This window comes from Hemicordylus capensis, chromosome 2 (assembly GCF_027244095.1).
Source record: "Hemicordylus capensis ecotype Gifberg chromosome 2, rHemCap1.1.pri, whole genome shotgun sequence".
NCBI lineage: Eukaryota > Metazoa > Chordata > Lepidosauria > Squamata > Cordylidae > Hemicordylus > Hemicordylus capensis.
In genome coordinates this window covers 184,956,933-184,976,966 of record NC_069658.1, presented here as the reverse complement: position 1 = coordinate 184,976,966, position 20,034 = coordinate 184,956,933, and the positions used below count along the sequence as shown (strand labels likewise).

General features: G+C 48.0%; 1 protein-coding gene across 3 annotated transcripts in view; it reads left to right on the top strand.

Moving 5' to 3' along the window:
- Positions 1–3,223: 3,223 nt before the first annotated feature.
- Positions 3,224–20,034, top strand: part of PNCK (pregnancy up-regulated nonubiquitous CaM kinase) — a 28,978-nt gene continuing 12,167 nt past the window's right edge. Inside the window, exons 1-5 of one of the 3 annotated variants that reach the window (XM_053300205.1) lie at positions 3,224–3,244; positions 14,198–14,308; positions 17,432–17,563; positions 17,836–17,910; positions 19,372–19,510. In XM_053300205.1, coding sequence (XP_053156180.1) covers positions 3,240–3,244; positions 14,198–14,308; positions 17,432–17,563; positions 17,836–17,910; positions 19,372–19,510 — 462 coding nt within the window. In that variant the 5' untranslated portion in view covers positions 3,224–3,239. Of the gene's footprint in view, positions 3,375–3,415; positions 3,658–14,197; positions 14,309–17,431; positions 17,564–17,835; positions 17,911–19,371; positions 19,511–20,034 lie in introns of those variants that run through there. The other 2 variants (XM_053300207.1, XM_053300206.1) reach the window with 2 other exon arrangements.

The following is a 20,034-nucleotide window of genomic DNA, read 5'->3' as shown; positions in this document are numbered from 1 at the left end:
AGAACGCTAAAAAGACATCAAACATTTAAAAATATACATTGAAGCTATTCTTACGACCACTGAAAAGCGGGCTAAGGGAGCTTAGCCCACTTTCCAGGGATCATGAGAACCACCAGCGAGCCTGGTGCTCCCAAGGTGGCTAGCCCACCTAATTACCCCTCCCCTAAGACAAGGTTAACGGAGCGTTAACCTTGATTCATTAACATCATCTTTTTGCTCATGTGTCACCGCGGCATGCAGCGACACACAAGTAGACCCCTGACTGGGAGGCTGCAAGCAGCTTCCCGGGCTTGGGGGTCTCTCCAGGATGCTCTGCATGCTTGCGCGGGGCATCCTGGAACTTCCGGGGGCCGTGTGGCCCCTGATCCCCGCAGCCTCCGCCGGCTCCGTGATGTAGCCAGCAATCATGGGCTGCCTCTTGATCATCTGTGGGGAGAGTGGGCTAAGCCTGCTCTCCGCACAGAACCCCCTCCGGCTCTTCACACCGATCGTGTGAAGCGCCTCATTATCTGCGGTGAAAAAAGGTCGCCAAAACATTGAAACCTCTTTGAAGGAGTTAAATATTTAAACTGCTTTATTACAGCCATTTTGCAACGGATTTGCACCAAATCCAGAGGAATGGTGTCTCCTTCCCCCTAGTTCAGTGATTCTCAAACTTGGGTCCTCAGGTGTTATTGGACTTCAACTCCCATAATCCCCAACCAAAGGCCACTGAGGCTGGGGATTATGGGAGTTGAAGTCCAATAACACCTGAGGACCCAAGTTTGAGAATCCCTGCCCTAGCTGATGTGTGCACAATTTCAGAGGGATTGGGTGGATACTTTTGACTTTATAAGCAATAGAATATTCAGGGCTTAAAATGGCAGAATGTTGAAAATTCTTATCTTAACTATACAGGCATTCAGTTTGTGGTTCTGTATGTGTGGCAATGCATCATTCACACCTGCGGGTCATCACTTGATACTGCAATCAAGTGACAAATGTGAACAGCCCCTGTTCAACAGCCCAACCCATAGGCCTTTGTCTAATCTCGTCTGTGGTTGGTGCAAAGGTGCCCTCTTGTGCCGACTGGTGGCAAATGCCTTGTTTCTCTCTATTACTACAAACATTCTCCCTCGCCATTGGACCCTAACGGGGTCTGGAAGGAAAGGGAGGTCTGATGAGCAGGTCTTGGCTGGCTTCAGCCCCCACTGCTCATACGTACCCCAGGCCAGGATTTGTGGTCATAAAGGACAGGTCCATCAATGGACACAATGATCCAAAGGGAGCCTCCTCCATAATTAAAGGCAGTGTGCTTCTGATTGCCCAGAACAGTTGCCTTCATGCCTGCCACTGAGTTCCATCATGCTTTGCCTCCATTTGGCTGGAGCCAGAATATGGGGTTAGCTAGATGGATTCTTCTGTGTGTGCTCATATTATGGGGGTTAGGAAGTGGGACAGCTGCTCCTTTAGCTACTGCTTTTAGAAGGGTGTGTGTGTGTGTGAGAGAGAGAGAGAGAGAGAGAGAGAGAGAGAGAGATTGAGATTTGGCTAAGATTGGGAAGTCAGGGATGAGGCCTGGGGATTTTTGTTAAGAGCCCCCCTACCCTTTCTCCCACAATTCAAGCACTGTTCTTGGTCTGATCCAGCAAGGCAGTTCTTATGTGGTAGATTTCCGCTTCCTGAGAACACAGTAAGAGAGCCCTTCCAGAGCAGGTCAGGCAGGGATTTCCAACCGTGGGCCCCCAGATGTGGTTGGACTACAACTTTCATCATCCAGCTGCAATGGTTTTGTGGCTGGTGATGGTGGGAGTTGAAGTCCAACAGCATCTGGGGACCCAAGACTGGTAAACCCTGATTTCTAGACCAATATCCTTTCCCCAAGAGCGGCCTGCCAGATGCTTCTGCGAAGTTCACAAGCAGGGCATGAGATTAGAGCTCCCCTCTGATTGTTTCTCTCCAGCAACTAGTATACAAAGTATATTTTGTATATGTATAGTATATGTATATTTTGTACACGTAGGAAGCTGCCTTATACCGAGTCAGACCCTTGGTCCATCCAGCTCAGTACTGTCTGCATTGACAGGCAGCGGCTTCTCCAAGGTTGCAGGCCGGAGTCTCTTGCAGCCCTTTCTTGGAGATGCTGCCAGGGAGGGAATGTGGAACCTTCTGCATGCAAGCAGGCAGGTGCTCTTCCCAGAGTGGCCCCATCCCGAGAGGAATATTTTACAGTGCTCACACATGATGTAGTCTCCCATTCAAATGTGAACCAGGGCAAACCCTGCTTTGCAAAGATGACAATTCATGCTTGCTACCAAAGAAAACCACATGGCTCTGTGGTCGCCAGGAGTCGATACCGACTCGATGGCACAACTTTACTTTTACCACAAGACCAGCTGTCCTCCTTCTATATGTAAAGTGCTTCATGTAGATTACCTTCTTGTAAATCCTTACAACAACCACACAAGGAAGGTCAGCATTATGATGCCTGTATTGCAGACAGAAGGCTGGGCTGAAGAAGAGCTTTCCTAAAGCTACCTCCTGAGCCTCTAGCTAAGGCTCAGATTCAAAATGGGGACACATCCTTATTCCTCGTGCAGTCTCTTAGCACCACTATGCTACACAAGCATATGCCACACAAGGAATTCAGAGCTATACTCTTCCTGGACTTGGTGCTCCACTTGAGCTATCGTGGCGAATGCTCAGGAGCTGGCCAGGTTGGGCACAGGATCACGAGGCCTATTTTCATCAGAAGACTTGACCTCCAAACCCCAGTCCTGAGCAGAAGGCGCCCACTGCTTCTCACCGCTGCCTTGTGAGCCTCTCCAGAGGGCACTGGAGACGGTGGGCAGGCAGCAGAGAGTGGGGCGAGGGCCCAAGCCACCATGATGAGGGCAGTGTTCCCTCTAACAGGGACCCTCAGATGTTGCTGACTACAGCTCCCAGAACCCACAGCTGCAATGGCTTTTGCTTGGGGATTACGGGAGTTGTAGTCAACATCTGGGGATCCCTGTTAGAGGGAACACTGCCTGGGGGCCCCAGCGCAGGACTTAACCCCCAGGAGGACCCCACACAGCCGTTGAGACGGAGGAGCCATCCACTAATCCTCCCGGTCAACAAAGCCGTTAGGCAGTAGTCCAGCTCCGGAGTGGCTACTAACGTCCCTCTTTGGTCGATTTTCAGCAGCCTCAGAAAGACCAGGAGGTCTGCCTGTTATTTCCTTACAAGGCCGGGCCGGGGAGATGCTTTAAGGGAGACGGATGAGGTGGGTGGAGTAACCCAGCGCGCCAAGCGTGGAGCGGGGAGGCGGGTCGGGCTGGGCTGGTGTGGGGAGGGGGCTGCCCGCCGCCAGGATAGGCTAACTCGGGAGGGCGCTCATCGTCTGGCTGCAGCAGGTAGGAAGGAGGTGCTGGCCTGGGATTAAGAGAGGGAGCGGGGCTTGGGGGCGGAGAAGTGTGGGGCTCGCTGCAAGCCCCTTCCTGCGTGTGTCCACCACGCACACGGCCCCACACTTGCGCGCACACAGCCCACTCGCCCACCCCACCCCCGCGACTCGCCTGCACCACCAGGCTGGCGGCCGCGCAGGATGCGGACGCTGAAGGAATGTAAACGAAAGCGGATTGCAGTGGAAACGCGCGGGGTGGTGGATCGGACTAGTAGGGTGTGAAACTTGGAGAGGTAGGGGCACCTTGGCTAGGGAGGAGGAGAGGGGCGAGCGGTGTGGGGTGTGTGTTAACCTGAGCGTGAGAGAGGTTTCGAATACACATCAGCCTTGTGGTTGCCTGGGGCTGTGTTTGTGTTGCTGGCAGGGAGCTTTCTCATTCATATAGAAAGAAGGCTCTGTGTGCCCACGTTGCTACCAGAGAGCCCCGCAGGAGGGCTAATGTTGATGTATGCGCTAAAAAATTCGGAAGTCTGTGCATGTCAGAGGAATCGTTTTAGAGGTGTCTGGTCTCTGTGTGTGTGGTGTGGTGTGTAAAGGCAGGCAAGTGGCTGAATAAAGTTTCTGTGGACTTGTGCATTGGATCCATCCAGTTTTCTTGCAGCCTGGTTGTTGATGGGGAAAATACTGCATATCTAATGTGCTGTGGACAAATCGGCTGTCTCTTTTGGTCTCTTCGGGTCTGCATGGGTGAAGGATGAAAACCACCCCGATATATTCTTTCATTGTATAGACGTTCTAATTTGCTGTGCATCTGAACAGGTGGATAGATCGTTTTGCTGAAGATGGTGTGGGTGTCTGTATCTGTGATATTTCAATTAATCTGTTTTTGTTGCTGCTGAATGCATGCGAGGTTTGTGTGTTGTGCTTGTGCAGTGTATCCTGTGCTATGCTTTTTCTCCACTTGCTTCGGCAACTTGTCCACCCATCGGAGCTCAAAGCCATCCATTCACCCATCCATTATTATTGTTTTTCTTCTCCATTACTCCGAATCCTTTCTATCCATTCATCAGCTTGTCCAGCCATTTCCTTGGCTTCATCGTTCTCCACATGCCCTCTTCCTCCTCCTCCCCATTTCATGCATCTGTCTAAAAATGCTTCCCTCCTTCAGCAAATGCCCCATATCTAGTCCTCTGTCTGCCCCAACTCTCCTCTCTCCTTCCAGCCACCTTAGTCTCTCCAGCCGCACATGAACCCCCTTCTTATGGCTTCATTCCTCCATCATTCCCCATTCATGCCTATTTATATCACTGATGATCCCTTCATATCTATCTATGCAGCATCAGGTCTTATTACCACAAAACAAGGCTGCGTGCGCACACACAAACACACATTTGCACATCTCTCCTGCAAGCAAACCCCTGTTATTTATATCACAGCTTCAAGTGTGCCTGTTATATGCACAGCTTATTAGGGATGACAAGACAGTCCTCGCTTCTATGCATGCACATTTTCAAAATGAGATTATACACACACATGCAGTCATATTTCTGCAGAGTCTAACAATCTCCATTCACCAAACATTGCTGCTCCCACACATTATCTCAGCACAATAACATTTCAGACACCAAACATGTCACTGTAACATAACACACAATTTTAATACATATTACATCTACTATGTACATAAAAGTATTCCCTAATATTTCAGTGAAACTCACCCCATGCCAAACATGATGCCCTCCCCTACATAGAACACCATCACTATCATTCCTAAGAAAATATAAGAATGGCTGGATGCAACTAGTGTTTCTTAACTGCACAAGACACTGGCTCTTTAATAATCGTGATGATGATGATGATGATGATAATAAAAATTGCATCCTGTGTAATACTGCTTGAGCTCACAAAAATAATAAATCTTGCCAATAAACAAAATACATGCAGTCTCATAGCCCTATAGATCCAACAGGCAATTGCAGACCTTGGCAAATTTTGCCTAGTATCCATCCCCCAAATTTAGGAGCCAGGCAATGGACACTTGCTAGTGTGTCCAGACTGCTAAGATCTTGGGTGTGTTGCCCTGAACTTCCGGAGGGAAGGCACACATGCAACAGGTTGATTGGAGATAGATTAACCCAAGCCTTTTGCTAATGCACAGACTGTACTCGCCTCCTAATCAGCAGCTAGTTTGTGAGAAGGGCCACTTTGCAAAGGACTGATGGGGCTAGTGCCTCAACCTCTGTCCTGTGAAGTGACCTGTCAACAAGGTCTGCTGCCAAAGATGCAGCTTTCCCTACCTTCTGCCTCTAGATGGGTAACTAGGAGGCCAGGGGAGCACTTTTTCGGAGGCCGGATTTGTTGTCGGGACCTTCTGTTGCGGACTCGTCTCAGACAACGCAGCCATGAATTCCCTAGCATTAGAAACCTATAAAGCTGCCTTAAGCTGAGTCAGACTAATGTCCTGTCTAGGTCAGTATTTTCTGCACTGGCTGGCAGTGGCATCTCTCCAGGGCAAGGGAGGCTTCCCCATGAGGCAAGGTAGCCTCAGCTGATGAGTGTGCCACAAGGCAGCAAGTGTCGTCCCCCCCCCCCACCGTGGGCATCGCTCCAGCTGCTGCCCCATCCCTTACCTTTTCCCTCCTCGCTGCCCCTCCCTGGCCCCAATGCCTTCCCTCTTCCTCCTTGCCAGCAGCCTCACCTTTTAGGGTGTGCCACTGGTTAGGATTTTAAGCTGGTGCCTAAGGCAACATGGATGGAGCTTGCATCCAGTGACAGCCTCTCTTCAGTGCTTGCTTGCTGGCGCTCCGGTTCTCTCTCCTCTCCCGCCACCAACTTGTCTGCTTTGTTCCCTCCATCCTGCAATGGAGCTGCAGGTCTATAAGAACCACATTGGTATAGTAGAGAATAAGAACACACATGAGTGAGCTGCCAGTGCAGTGCTGGGGTGGCAGTGGCCATGAGGAGAGGCAGCTGCTGGTGGCAAGCTGCGTCCACACTGCCTCTCCACCGGCCTGCGATAACCAGACAGTGGTGTGCCCCAGAAGGTGAGGCTGAAAGGTGGCATCGGGGCCAGTGAGGCTGGCAAGGTAGGCGGGGCTGGGACTGGGAGGGTGGTGTCCATGCCAGGTCCGGCCTAGGGAGCAGGGCAGGGAGGTGTTCACCTCAATGAACTGGTCCTGCCAGGACTGGCAGACTGGGGTCTATTCTAGCCTTATCTGGATATTTTGGAGCTTGAACCTGGAAACTCCTGCATGTAAGACATACCTCTGAGCTATTGCCCCACCATTGTTCATTCACACATGCGAGCATGCACTTGCCCAGTACACCCAACATAATGATATCTAGTTTTAATTTTAATCTGGTTTAAATGCTTTTATTTTATTTCAGTTGTTTTGTTTTATGTGAGGGTGTGTTGTTTTTCATGTAAACCACCCTGAGTCACTTTAGGGAGGGCAGTATATAAACTGAATGAATGAATGAATAAAAATATAGCGTTATTCACACACACTGACCATCAGAGGCACAGAATTCACATTCCCTCTATCCTCACACAATATTAATGTCCCACACAACATTAAGTGTGTGGGACATAACACGTTAAATCACAGCAGACCAGAAATGTGGGGTGGGGGGGGGCGGAATACAAAATACAATAAAACACAATTTAAAACTTTTTTAAAAATCAAGGTTTAAAAGGCCTGAGTGAACAAAAAAGTGGTGATGCCTGGTGAACCTCACTGGGGAGGCTATTCCATAAATGGGGTGCAACCACCGAAAAGGCCCCCTCTCTAGTAAGCCGCTCGCCTCACCTCATTTGGCAAGGACATTTGGAGCAGGGCCCCTGAAGAAGATCTTAAGGTCTGGGTCGGGACGTATGGGGCAAGGCGCTCTCTCAGGTAATCTGGTCCCAAGCCATTTAGGGCTTTAAAGGTTAAAACTAGCACTTAGAATTGGGCCCAGAAGTGAACTGGGAGCCAGTGCACCTGACAAAGCACTAGCATAATATGATCAAAGCGTCCAGTCCCAGTTAATAATCTTGCAACCCTATTTTGTACCAGCTGCAGTTTGCGGACTGTTTTTGAAGGCAGCCCCACATACAATGCATCGCAGTAATCTAAGTGAGAGGTTACCAGAGTGTGAGTAATTGTGCCCAAGCGATCTCTATCTAGGTAAGGTTGCAGTTGGTATGTCAGCTGAAGCTGATAAAGGTGCTTTGAGCCACAGCGGCCACTAGTGATGGTGCTGGACCTTCAGGGAGAGGGCGACTCCCATCTAGTACAGGCCGGACATTACTCACCTGGAAGGAGGAACCACTGACCAGCAGTGCTTCTGTCTTGTCTGGATTGAGTCTCAGCTTGCTTACCCTCATCCAGTCCATTACTGCATCCAGGCACTGATTCAGGACAGTCACCGCTTCACCTGCGTCTGATGAAAAAGAGAGATCCTGATCTGCATACTGATGACACCTCAGGCCAAATCTTTGGATGACCTCTCCCAGCGGTTTCATGTAGATGTTAAACAGCATAGGGGAAAGATTGGAACCCTACAGAATCCCAAAGCATAACTGCCAAGGGACTGAGCAGTAATCCCCCCCCCCGCACCACCTTTTGGAAATGAGCCTTGAGGTAGGAGTGGAACCACCTTCAAGCAGTGCCTCCCACACCCAACTTGGCCATCCTATCCAAAAGGATACCATGGTCAATGGTATTGAAAGCCGCGGAGAGATCCAAGGAAATCAACAGGGTTGCACTCCCCCGCCCTCTCTGCACAGGTCATCCCACAGGGTGACCAAAGCAGTTTCTGTTCAAATAAAAGCCTGATTGAAATGAAACTAGATAATCTGTTTCCTCCAGGAGTGTCTGGAGCTGGTCAGCCAATACACGCTTAAGTACCTTGCCCAGGAAGAGAATATTGGCCACAGGCCTATAGTTGTTTACATCCTCTGGGTCCAGACTGGGTTTCTTTTAGTTGTGGTCAAATAATAGCTTGCTTCAATGAAGCTGGGACCACTCCCTCTCTCAATGAGGCATGCTGGACCCAGCTAAAAAATTCACTCCTTACTAGATTTAAAAATTCCCTTCCTTCATTTTATTATACCCATGAAGGGCAAGGGTCAAGCAAGCATGTGGTTGGCCAAACTCGACTAAATGCCTTGTCCACATCCTCAGGCACCAATAATTTGAATTCCTCCAGCAAAATGGACCAGTTATTATTCTGGACACCTCTCCCAATGACCCTGCATCAACTGTAGAGTCCAGCTCACAGTGAATGCGAGCAACCTTCCCCCTCAAAGTGTTGTGCAAATGCATCACAGTGTGCTACTGAAGGTTCTAATACATCTTGCCTGGGGCCAGATTTCAAGAGGCCATGCACCACCCAGAAAAGCTGTGCTGGACGACATTGAGAGGATGCAGTGGTGGAGGAAACAAAGCATTTCTTCTGTTCCATCATTGCCACAGGGTAGGCTCGATAATGAGTTCTAACCTGTGTTTGTTCCGTCTCACCTCGAATTTTCCTCCAATTACGTTCCAGTCGTCTCCCACCTTGCTTCATTGCCCTCAGCTCAGGAGTATACCAAGGCGCTTCACAGGGCTCTGCTTCGTGGGAGAGGGCACTTGGGAGCGATTGTGTCAACCGCCAAGCCATCTCTCAATTCTGGAGAGCAACTAGGGTTTTGACAGGAGGGGCTGCCATATTGGCTGGAAAATCCCCCAGAGCCCTCAGGAATCCATTGGAGTCCATTTTTATAGTTCCCCCACCCTTTCAGAGTGGTGTGGCTGCTGAAGCTCTAAACCTCAGAAGGAAGTGACCTGACCATGACAAGGGCATGGATGACATATCACCCACTTTCAAATCCCAGAGTATGCCCCAGTTCATGTGTTGGGCCAACAACGTGTTGGGACAGCCCCATGGTTGTCATGGCGGCCATGAAGTCCCGAGCCACTCCAGACAAGGCAGTCTCGGCATGAATGTTGAAGTCACCCAGAACAATCATTCTGGGAGTCCTCAGCACCAAATCTGAGACCATCTCTGTGAGCTCAGGCAAGGAGGACAGCTGGGCAGTGGGGTGGGCGGTTTACCAACAGAATCCCCACTCTGTCCCCAGAGTCCAGCCCCAGGTACAAACACTCTGAACTGGCACTCACAACAGGAGGCCTAGAGAGGAAAATGGAGCAATTACAGTGACTCCTCCTGTTATGGAGGAAGGGCTTCTATACTACAAGAACTCTGTTGGGGAGCATATATACCGCCTTTCATTAAAACAATCCTAAGGCGGTTTACAAAACATTTTAACACAATATAAAAGTTACACAATAAAAAATATTAAATTAGAATATAAAAATACAAAACTAATTAAAAACACAAAATGACCATAAAATACAGCGTAGCGACAACAAGAACACCACTCGTATAAAAACCTGGGTCAAAAGCCAAGATATCACTTGCTTTCAAAAAACTGTGATGGAGACTGAGGAGCGGATGCCCACCAGGAGAGCATTCCAAAGTCTGGGGGCAAGAACTGAGAAGGCCCCTGTCCCACATGCACGACGGCTGACGCTTCCCCCAGATAACCTCATCAAGTGGGCAGCAACTGTTGGGAGCAGGTGGTCCCTCAGGTATCCTGGGCCCAAACTGTTAAGGGCTTTAAAGGTCAAAACCAGAACCTTTAATTGGACCTGGAAACAAATTGGCAACCAAGGTAGTTCTTTCAAAATGGGTGTAATATGACCCCAGCGGGCAGCTCCGGATAAAATCCTAGGTGCCGCATTTTGCAGTAGCTGCAGTTTCTGAATATTCTTCAAGGGCAGCCTCACGAAGAACATGTTACAGTAATCCAGCCATGACGTGACAAAGTCGTAGGTAACTGGCTTGATCTGTCTTCTTGAGAAGACATTAATATATAATCTCTTATTTTTCCCCTCGCCATTATTTTATTGCTATTTATCATTTGCTATTGCTAATATTTAACATACAAAATTCTAGCTGCTGTTGGTATACGTGAGACTAATTCCTCATGTTTAACTTCTCTGTATTCTTTCCTATATATTAGGAGAAAGATCAACATGTCTGTATTTACATAATACTTCCCCCCACCTCCAGATGAGCTCATGTGTAAAGTCTATAGCCTAGCATTGCCAACTGACTAGAAAAAAGAGCATGGAATGTTCCTGTGCCTTTACCAGCAGCTGAATCCTCAGAAATCGGCAAACAAAGCTTTTTGCTACATAGGAATAAAAAGGCCACCTCTAGCCTCAAAGGCAAGATGCCTCTAAATGCCCATTGCAGGGGAGTAACAGTTGGAGAGAGGGCATGCCCTCAGCTCTTGCCTGTGGGCTTCCCAGAGGCATCTGGTGGGCTGCTGTGCAATGTTCCCTCTAACAAGGATTCCCAGATGTTGTTGACTACGGCTCCCAGAATCCCCAAGCAAAAGCTATTGCAGCTGGAGATTCTAAGAGTTGTAGTCAACATCTGGGAAACCCTGTTGGAGGGAATACTGCCACTGTGTGAAACAGGATGCTGGATGGGATGGACCTTGGGCCTGATCTAGCAGGGCTGTTCTTATGTTCTTATTGCCCTTGTTAATGCCTGCAGACTAAGCTGCTGTAAAGGTACAGGAGCAGGGATCAGTAGAAAAATTGGCAGTCCTGATTGGAGGGGCATAGCTGTACACATACTGATTGTTAGGTTTTTAGGGGCAGGGTCTTACCTTATTTTGCTTATATGTTCACAAAGCATCTGATAGGAATTTAAATGGAATTTTAAATTGTTTGGTGAATCCCAAACAAAAGTAAATTTGTTGGTGGTCCACTGGTACTCATAGTCAAAAGTTGGGAAACAGTACTTTTGTGTATGACACACATTGACCCAGGGGCATATCTAGAAGAGGGCAGTCAGGGCACGTGCCCCGGGTGCCACTTGAAGGGGGGGCACCATTAAAAAAAAATTTTTTTTTAATGGCAGCTCAAAACAAAATGGCCACCGTGCATGCTCACATGCCAGGCCTCACAAAGGCCATTTGAGCATGCACGGTAGCCATTTTGTTTTTAGCGGCCATTTTTAAATATTTTTTTTAAAAATGGCCACTGCACATGCTCAAATGGTCCTTGCAAAGCCCTAGAGGCCAGTGGGGGGTGGAGGGACCTTTGCAGACTCCCCACAGCCTTTAGGAAGCCCCCTGAATGGGCTACAGGTTTTTTTTTTTAAATGTAATATAAGTCACTGTACACATATTTAGTTTGGCACTATGTACGGAGAATCAGGGCTTGTGAATACTGAGCTGAAGCTTATGAGCTAGGATTGTATTCATTTTGCTCTTACTTTGCTTCTTGTGATAAGTGAGTTAAATGTGATGTCTTAATAATATGGCTATTAATGGTGAGTTTGTCTTTGAATCGGTGTGAAATCCTTAGTATTAAGGCCCACTGGGAGTTTCTTGCTCTCTTGCTCTCATTTTAACTGTCTTTCTGAAAGACTAGAATATATTCCAAGCAGTGACACAGTTTACTCTGCATATCCTTTAATTATTTTCAGAGTATCTGGGAAAAGTCAAATTCTCCATTTATTTTTAAAACTTATGTAATAGGGATGCTACAATGCTTAGTAGGGAATTAGACAGGCACTTCTGTTTAGTTTCCCAAGTACACCTCCACATAGTATTTGGGTATTTCATGAGCCCCAGTATACTGAAATTTTTAGTTTTCCAGCATTTTTTTGGTATGGCTACAATCCACTGCTAAATAGTTTTTGAAATATTAAAAGATTAATGAGCTTGACTTGTATTTTTCAGCTGATATTACGGTAAAGTTATCTGAAAGATGGGTGTCAGATGTTTGGACAGGGGATGCAATTTCAGTGTTTGCCTTAGGCACTATTTTCCCTAGCTACGCCTCTGCATTGACCATTGCTTAACATCTTAAAGATGAGGTGCGGGAGTGTGATTTCAGTGTGTGTGTGTGTGTGTGTATGTGATGGTGGTGCAGCAGTGAACAAGATTCAAAGTGGATTTCTAAGTTGCAAAAAAAGTGTACGTGAAGTATTTGTGTTGTGATTTTCTATGTTTTTCTACACCATAATAACCATAATGTAGTTGCCATCTCAGGTCCAGCGCAAACACACACACACACTCTCACACTTTCTCTCTGTCCAGCGCGTGCGTGCGCTCTCTCTCTCTCTCAAGCAAAGGGATCTGTGCCTTTGGAATATATACTACTTAATTGCTTGTCACACAGCTAGTGTGTGGAGCCCTGGTCAGGAACAGCTTTTCAGCATGGCTCTTTTGAGAAGGAGATTGGCCCACAAGGCTCCAGCCTACATCCCTACAAAGTAACCTGCAGGCAGATGCCATTGTTGTAGCTGCCACACCCTCCATGCCTATCTTTTACCCTTGGATTGGCAACTGGAAGGCCAGGTATCAAACCCCCCACCCACCCCCGCCGTGCCCCCTGCTCAGAGGCCGGTTTTGACCCAGGAACCTCCAGTTGCCGCTTCCCAGTGTAGAACCACTGAGTTGTCCAGTAAATGGGTGATCTGGATTTGTGATCTAGACATATGTGTGCATGCATATGGGGAGGGGCCATAGGTCCGTGGAAGAGCAAATAGCTCAGTGGGAAAGATTGAACCCGGTTCAATCCCTGCTGCTGTTGCCAGTCAATGTAGACAATACTGGGCTACATAGACCAATGGTTTGACTTGGAAGAAGTCAGCTTTGTATAACCTAAATGAGATTCCTTGAATGGATACCAGAACTCAAGGTAATTTGGAAGCCTCGCCCTCTGATCTGAAACCTTCAGGTGTATTGGACTGGCTGTGGTTCGTGGTGAACAAAATCCATTCTGTACATGCCCAGAAGCACTGGACCCTGACACTGAAAACAGAACAGGTTCTGCCTGGCAGCCATTTTAAGGGTTACCAGAGATAATGTTCTTTCTGTTTTGGTCTCTCAGCCATGCAGAAATATGTAATAAGCCAACCAGCTTGTCTGTAATTGTTTTTGGCATGACAGAGCAAGGCCTGCATTGGGCTGTGTTGTTTCTGGGAAGGGTGGCGAAAATGTTGCAGGGTCCTGTGGCACCTCCTGGCAGAGCAGCCACACCATGTGGTCACCTCCTGGAAACTGATTGCTAGGAAATTAGGATCCACCAAAGGAAGTACTTTTTCACGTAGCATATAAAAAAATCTATGGAATTCCCTGCCATGGGGTGTTGTGGCGGCTTTAAAGGGGGCTTGGGCAACTTCATGGAGAAACAGGTCTATCTGTGGCTACTGACCTTGATGGCTATAGGCTACCTCCAGGTTCAGAGGCAGAATGCAACAACAGGAGGCAGGGGAGCAACAACAGGAGAGAGGCTATGCCTTTATCTCCAGCTTGTGGGAGCTTCCCAGAGGCATGTGGTGGGCCATGGTGGGAAACAGCATGCTGGACTAGGTGGGCCTTGGGCCTGATCCACCAAGGCTGTTCTTATGTTCATACAGTCAGATCTGATCCATGGGGGCACTATTTGTTGAATCCCTTCAATGCAAGCCCTCTTGAAATGAATGGGGGTAGTCTCTCGCACAGCTCTCATTCATGTAAATGAGGTTTGCACAAGAGAACTTCCTGATGTAACATGAGTGGGGAGGGTGCTATCAGAGACGATAATGCCTTGATCTGACTCTGTGTGGGTTCTGCATTTGATGTCTGTTCAGTATCAGCAGGGAGAACTGGGAGATTTACTGCTTGAGAAGTCATGGGAATAAGCTGACCCCGTTCCATGTTCCTTGTGTGTGACATTCTCCTCCTCCTCCTCCTCCTCCTCCTCCTCCTCCTCCTCCTCCCAAAATTTCTATCTCCAGCTCATCGTGCATTGCCCACTTACAGCTGTCCATGATGCCGCTCGGGAAAGGCTGGAAGAAAAAGGTTGAGGACATCACCAGTGTCTACGACGTCAAGGAGAAGCTGGGCGCGTGAGTGAACCGAGGCCTGAAAAGAGACCAGCGTGGGCCCTGGCAGCTGTGTGGGTTCTGCCAGTGATCCTCTGTTTGGATCTGGAGCATCCTTGCATTCAGGGCCTCCCATTCCTTGATAGAAAGCAAATGGGCTTACTAGGCTCTGGACCGCTCCACCTCTGCTGATGTCTTGTTCCCTGTCCTCTGTTTCCGCCCACATTAGCATCTCTCCCCCCCGCCTTCTAAACCACCTTTAGGGAGCTTCTAGCAGGAGGCCAAGCTGTGATTTCTCTCTGCCCTCGCTCAACTCCAGTGTTAGGCAATAGACAGATGTTAAATATGCATGTGCTTACATGTATGCAAAACCAGTTTTTCCCATGAGGGAAAAGTGCAGCTTTGCACATTGCTAGCTACAGTTTGCCACTTTGTGGTGGCAACGTTAGCATTGCACTGTGCTAGCTTGCTGGGGACTTGTACACCATCCTCCTAGTCTAGTCCACTCCCCCAAATCTGCTGATCCCAATCTGCAGCCCCTGCTTCCTTTGCCCTACGGTCATCTTTAGCCACCCCCGATTCCTCTGCTGTCCCAGCAGTTGGACGTGCTCCCCTACAGAAAGATCCCAGAAAGGAACGCTGCAGCCCAATTTGCTTCATTTGCATACTGTCATCCCATTGGCTGAGGGGGGCTCCCAGACATGTCTGACGTGCATGGGACAATAATAGACTAGATGTTCAGGGAATTGATGGGAGCACGCCAGCGAGTTAACCCTTTCCTAACCGAGACCATACATCCCCCCCCCCTTTAATTTGGAATTGGGGATGAAGTGGAATTGGACAACATGTACAATTTTAGGAGAGGCATGGAACCTAGGTTGTGTGATCCTTGAATATGAGATGAGACCCTTCAAAAGATTTTCACCTAAGCAAGCAAGCCATAAGCACCAGTTCATGTATGGAGGGTTATCAGTTGTTAATTATCTCTGTAATATGAAGCAATAATGTTTGCACTTGTGAATGAGCTATCACAAATCAGTTGCCACAGATGAAATTTGCATGTCCCTTAATGTCAGTTCAAACACGATACTTTTTGATGGAGACAGCTCACACATTAATCAGAGAGTCATCAAGTGATGAAAATGTGTGTGAGAATCGACTCTGAAACAGGTGGGGGTGGGTTCACATGACTGTTGTCATCCATCTGTTGCCAATCTGTACTTAAAAGCTTTAAGTCTTCAGATTGATTAATATGGAAAATCTAACTTGTTTTAGAACAGCAGTACAGCTGTGCAATGACTGCCCATGTGGACTGTTGTGAACAATACTGCTCCATCTCTTTGGATAGGTGTGGAGACGTTCAGTTATAACTGGTGTGTGTGTGTGTGTGTTTGTGTGTGTGTGAGACTGAGTCACATCTCCACACCTACAACTTTTCCCTTTCCTTTTTTTTTATTGGAGGGTGCTGCTGGAGGGTGTGTTTTGGTGAGGGGCCCTTGTTCAGTTTTTTAAAAATACAATAGTTTTGTAACTTAATGCCTTATTAATGTGGCACTAATACTGTATGAGTGCTTATAGTTAACTTATGTCAACATGGAACCAGTTGTTTAAAAAAAAAAACAATGGCAGAGGTGCACACAGGCATACCTGCTGTATATGTGCATGCCCTGATAATACAATATACACAAAACTTGAGGGGTAAAAAAGGGGAGGGTGAGAAAAGAGCTGGTCTTGTGGGAGCAAACGTGACTTGTCACCTTAAGCTAAGCAGGGTCTGTCCTGGTTGCATATGAAAAGGAGACTAGAAGTGTCAGCACTGTAAAGTATTCCCCTTAGGGGATGGAGCCACTCTGGGAAGAACATCTAGGTTCCAAGTTCCTTCCCTGGCAGTATCTCCAAGATAGGGCTGAGAGAGATTCCTGTCTGCAACCTTGGAGAAGCCGCTGCCAGTCTGTGTAGACAATACTGAGTGAGATGGACCGAGGGTCTGACTCAGTATATGGCAGTTTCCTATGTCCTTCTATCATCTAACATTATGGAAGGCCTCTTGGCATGGGTGGAACACAGCACTATGAAAAGGCACAAAAACCCACTGGTGTGGAAGTAGCAGTGCCATTCTGTTTGCAACCCCAAGCAGAAAAGCAGCAGGTGGGTGATGCTTCAAGGGACACAGCTGGAAGTGCTCTCAAAGAACAGCTTCTTGCTCTCCACAAGGAAGCAGATTCAGGCTAGACATTAGGGGAAAATGCCTTCACAGTAGAGCTGTCCAACAGTCTGCCTCCTGTGGAGGTGGGCTCTCCATCACTGAAGGTTTTGGGGCAAAGGCTGGACAGACAGAGATGCTGTAGCAGTTTCCTGCGCTGAGCAGGGGGTTGGATTAGAAGGCCTCCAGGGTCCTTTCTAGTTCTAAAATTCTATGATTCTAAAGCAGAGCTTTAATTATGGCCTTGAAGATGTTTCTTGCCCTTCTCCCGATGTAGTTGAAGCGGCCGCTTTAATGGATTAATTCCTGCAAGTTTTCTTCCTTAATTGCTTGCAATTTTCTGCTTCTTAAATGTTGTTTCTAATTCTTATTAATTCAGAGAAGAATTAATTTTTTTTTAAAGGAGGCATATTTGGGCAAATTAAAATCAATTCCCAAACAACCGTGGCGCCAGAATGGTGCCGAGGGAAATGTAATGGTGAAGGTGTGCCCAGATAGAGAAGCGAAGTTGCCGACTATTAGAGCTCAACCACCCAAGACATCACTGCACACGTCAAAATCACACCTCTCAAAAAAGATGGAACAGCAGTGCTAACTGTTCTTAGTTGTGATATTGTGCTGCTGGACTGCCAGTCTCAAAAAAGTCAGATTTTCTGTGTTTAAAAGAAAAAAAAGCAAGTGGATGGGTGACGACATGCCATATCCCACATTGCCCCCCCCCCAAAAAAGAGTTTGTGAACAAGGTGTGGCAATCCCAGACTAAACACCCTGCCTGAAGGATCCTTGGCCCTCCTCATATTGTGCTACAGCTGCTTTTTAGGTTTTTCTCGTGCTGCCTGCGTCCAGTTCTAGAGACCATTGTGTGTGTGTGTGTGTGTATGTGGGTAGGTAGAGATGTGAGTTACCCTGCCCCCCTTGACCTTTCTGGTGCATTTCTCCCTCAGAGGGGCCTTTTCCGAGGTGCTCCTGGCACAGGAGCATGGATCCCAACACCTGGTGGCGCTCAAATGTATTCCGAAGAAAGCCCTGCGGGGCAAGGAAGCAGCAGTGGAGAATGAAATTGCTGTGCTCAAAAAGTAAGGGTCTGTGTCTGTTTTCTTCCCTCCCTTTCCCCACACATTTGTTCATTGGGTTTTGAGCAGTTAACCACAGGCGGTTGTCTGTGGTTGGCGGAGGAGCATAAGGGGTCTCCTTTTTGTGGGGACAGCAAAGTGGGTTTGGGTTCTTGCAGTCTGATAGGTACTTAACCTCATGAGCTTCCATCACGAACCCTTCCCAGAGCCTGGATAGAATCCCGGAGTGCTAATTCTGCCCACCCTTCCTCCACTGCTAACTTCTTACATTGCAGGATTCAGCATGAGAACATTGTGGCTCTGGAAGACATCTACGAGAGCCCCACCCATCTCTACCTGGCCATGCAGCTGTGAGTAGTGATCCTTGCTGCTCCAAACTTGCCCCTGCCTTTCAGACTGGCCTGGGGGTGTCTGTGTGCCCCAGTGCTCTTTGGAAGTGAGCTGTCCTTTCCAGAGAGACCCTCTGCACTGGGAGTGGCAAATTCAACATCTGTTATTTATTTATACAAAATTGAACGAATGAGTGATTATTAGTTTAAACGAAAATGCCCTCAAAGCAGTTTACTTAGCGAAAGGAATAAGGAAATGGTTCCCCGTCCCAAAGGGGCTCACAATCTAAGAAGAAGAATACAGAGGGGACAGCCAGCAGCTGGAGAGGTGTGTGTGTGTGTGGGGGGGTTGGATGGAGCAGTTGCTCCTGTTGAGTATAAGATTGTCTTTTCATCAAGCAGATTGTGTTTTATGATTGTGCTTTACAGAGGCACACTTTAAATGGTGCCTCTTTGACCAAGCAGCGAGGGGTTGGACAAAATGGATAAATATACATAGCACCATCTCTGTGTAGGGCACTTTTCACAAAGTAACATGGGCGAAATAAGAGAGAGGAGTCCCTGCCTCACCACCAAGGAGCTTATTGTTGCGCCTGGTGGCGCAGTGGTAAAACTGCCGCCCTGTAACCAGAAGGTTACAAGTTTGATTCTGACCAGGGGCTCAAGGTTGACTCAGCCTTCCATCCTTCCGAGGTCGGTAAAATGAGTACCCAGAATGTTGGAGGCAATATGCTACATCATTGTAAACCGCTTAGAGAGCTCCGGCTATAGAGCGGTATATAAATGTAAGTGCTATTGCTATTGCTGTTGCTATTATTGTTTAAATTCTGACACTGGGGGTTGGGAAGGCAACACAGGGAGAGGAAGACCTGGCGAGGAAAGGACTGAGGGGACCAGTGCCGTTTTCAGGTGCTTGGGCATGGTCACAGTTGGCTGAAGGCTAAGAGGCCAAGCCAATAGGCCCATTCACATGTTATGTTCAACACTTGTGCAACCAGTGTACAGTGCTCACAGGTACAGATCTGTACACAGGCACAGTCATTCACATGTTCTGTTGAACGCAGATACAGAAGTACACTTCCTATCTGTACCATGCCTATCCAGGTTTGTTTTTAAAATGAACACAGGTATAGTCATTCTCACACACACGTACGAGTGTACAAACATTTGTACACTCATATAGCCTAATGTCTGAATTGGAATAATGCTTCATGCAAAAGTTCCTTTTGGAAGAGGGATCTGAAGAGAGAGGGAGAATTCATTATAATCCCCAAATTTGTCCTGGCTTTGCTCCTAGTATCAGGGAAGACCAGGCAACTCGGCAACAGAAACTGCCCCAGGAAAATTTTTAAAGCTGGGGTGGATGTTAGTTTTTCTGAATTATCTTTCTGCTTAGAGAAAGGGACTTGCATCTCACTGTTAAATTAGTCCAGGTGCTGAGGGAGATCCGGAATGTAAATCGGCTCTCTCTCTGGCCTGCAGTGTAACAGGTGGGGAACTCTTTGACCGCATAATTGAGCGAGGCTACTACACTGAAAAGGACGCCAGCCAGCTCATCCGGCAGGTGCTGGAGGCTGTGAACTACCTGCATGACCTGGGCATCGTTCATAGAGATCTCAAGGTAAGAGGGCAAAGGACACTGGGGTGCTTTGGGGCTGCCCATAGGATCATAGGAACAGAGGAAGCTGCCATATACTGAGCCAGACCATTGGTCTATCCACCTCAGTATTGTCTACACAGACTGGCAGAGGCTTCTCCAAGGTTGCAGGCAGGAATCTCTCTCAGCCCTATCTTGGAGATGTTGCCAGGGAGGGAACTTGGAACCTAGATGCTCTTCCCAGAGCAGCTTCATCCCCTGAGGGGAATATCTTACAGAGCTCACACTTCTAGTCTCCCATTCAGATGCAACCAGGGTGGACCCTGCTTAGCTAAGGGGACAAATCATGCTTGCTACCACCAGACCAGCTCTCCTCTCCTTTGGGATAGGGGAAGGAGGCCCACTCACAACAACAGTCTCTTTTGGGACTGAGGAGACGCCCTCGTAGCACTAGCTCCAGGTTTGAGTAGGGATCCTCAGCAAAGTGCCCTTGGGTGACCCTTCTATGTTGGTGACTACCCCAGGCTGGTGGTCAGGGGTTACTTTGA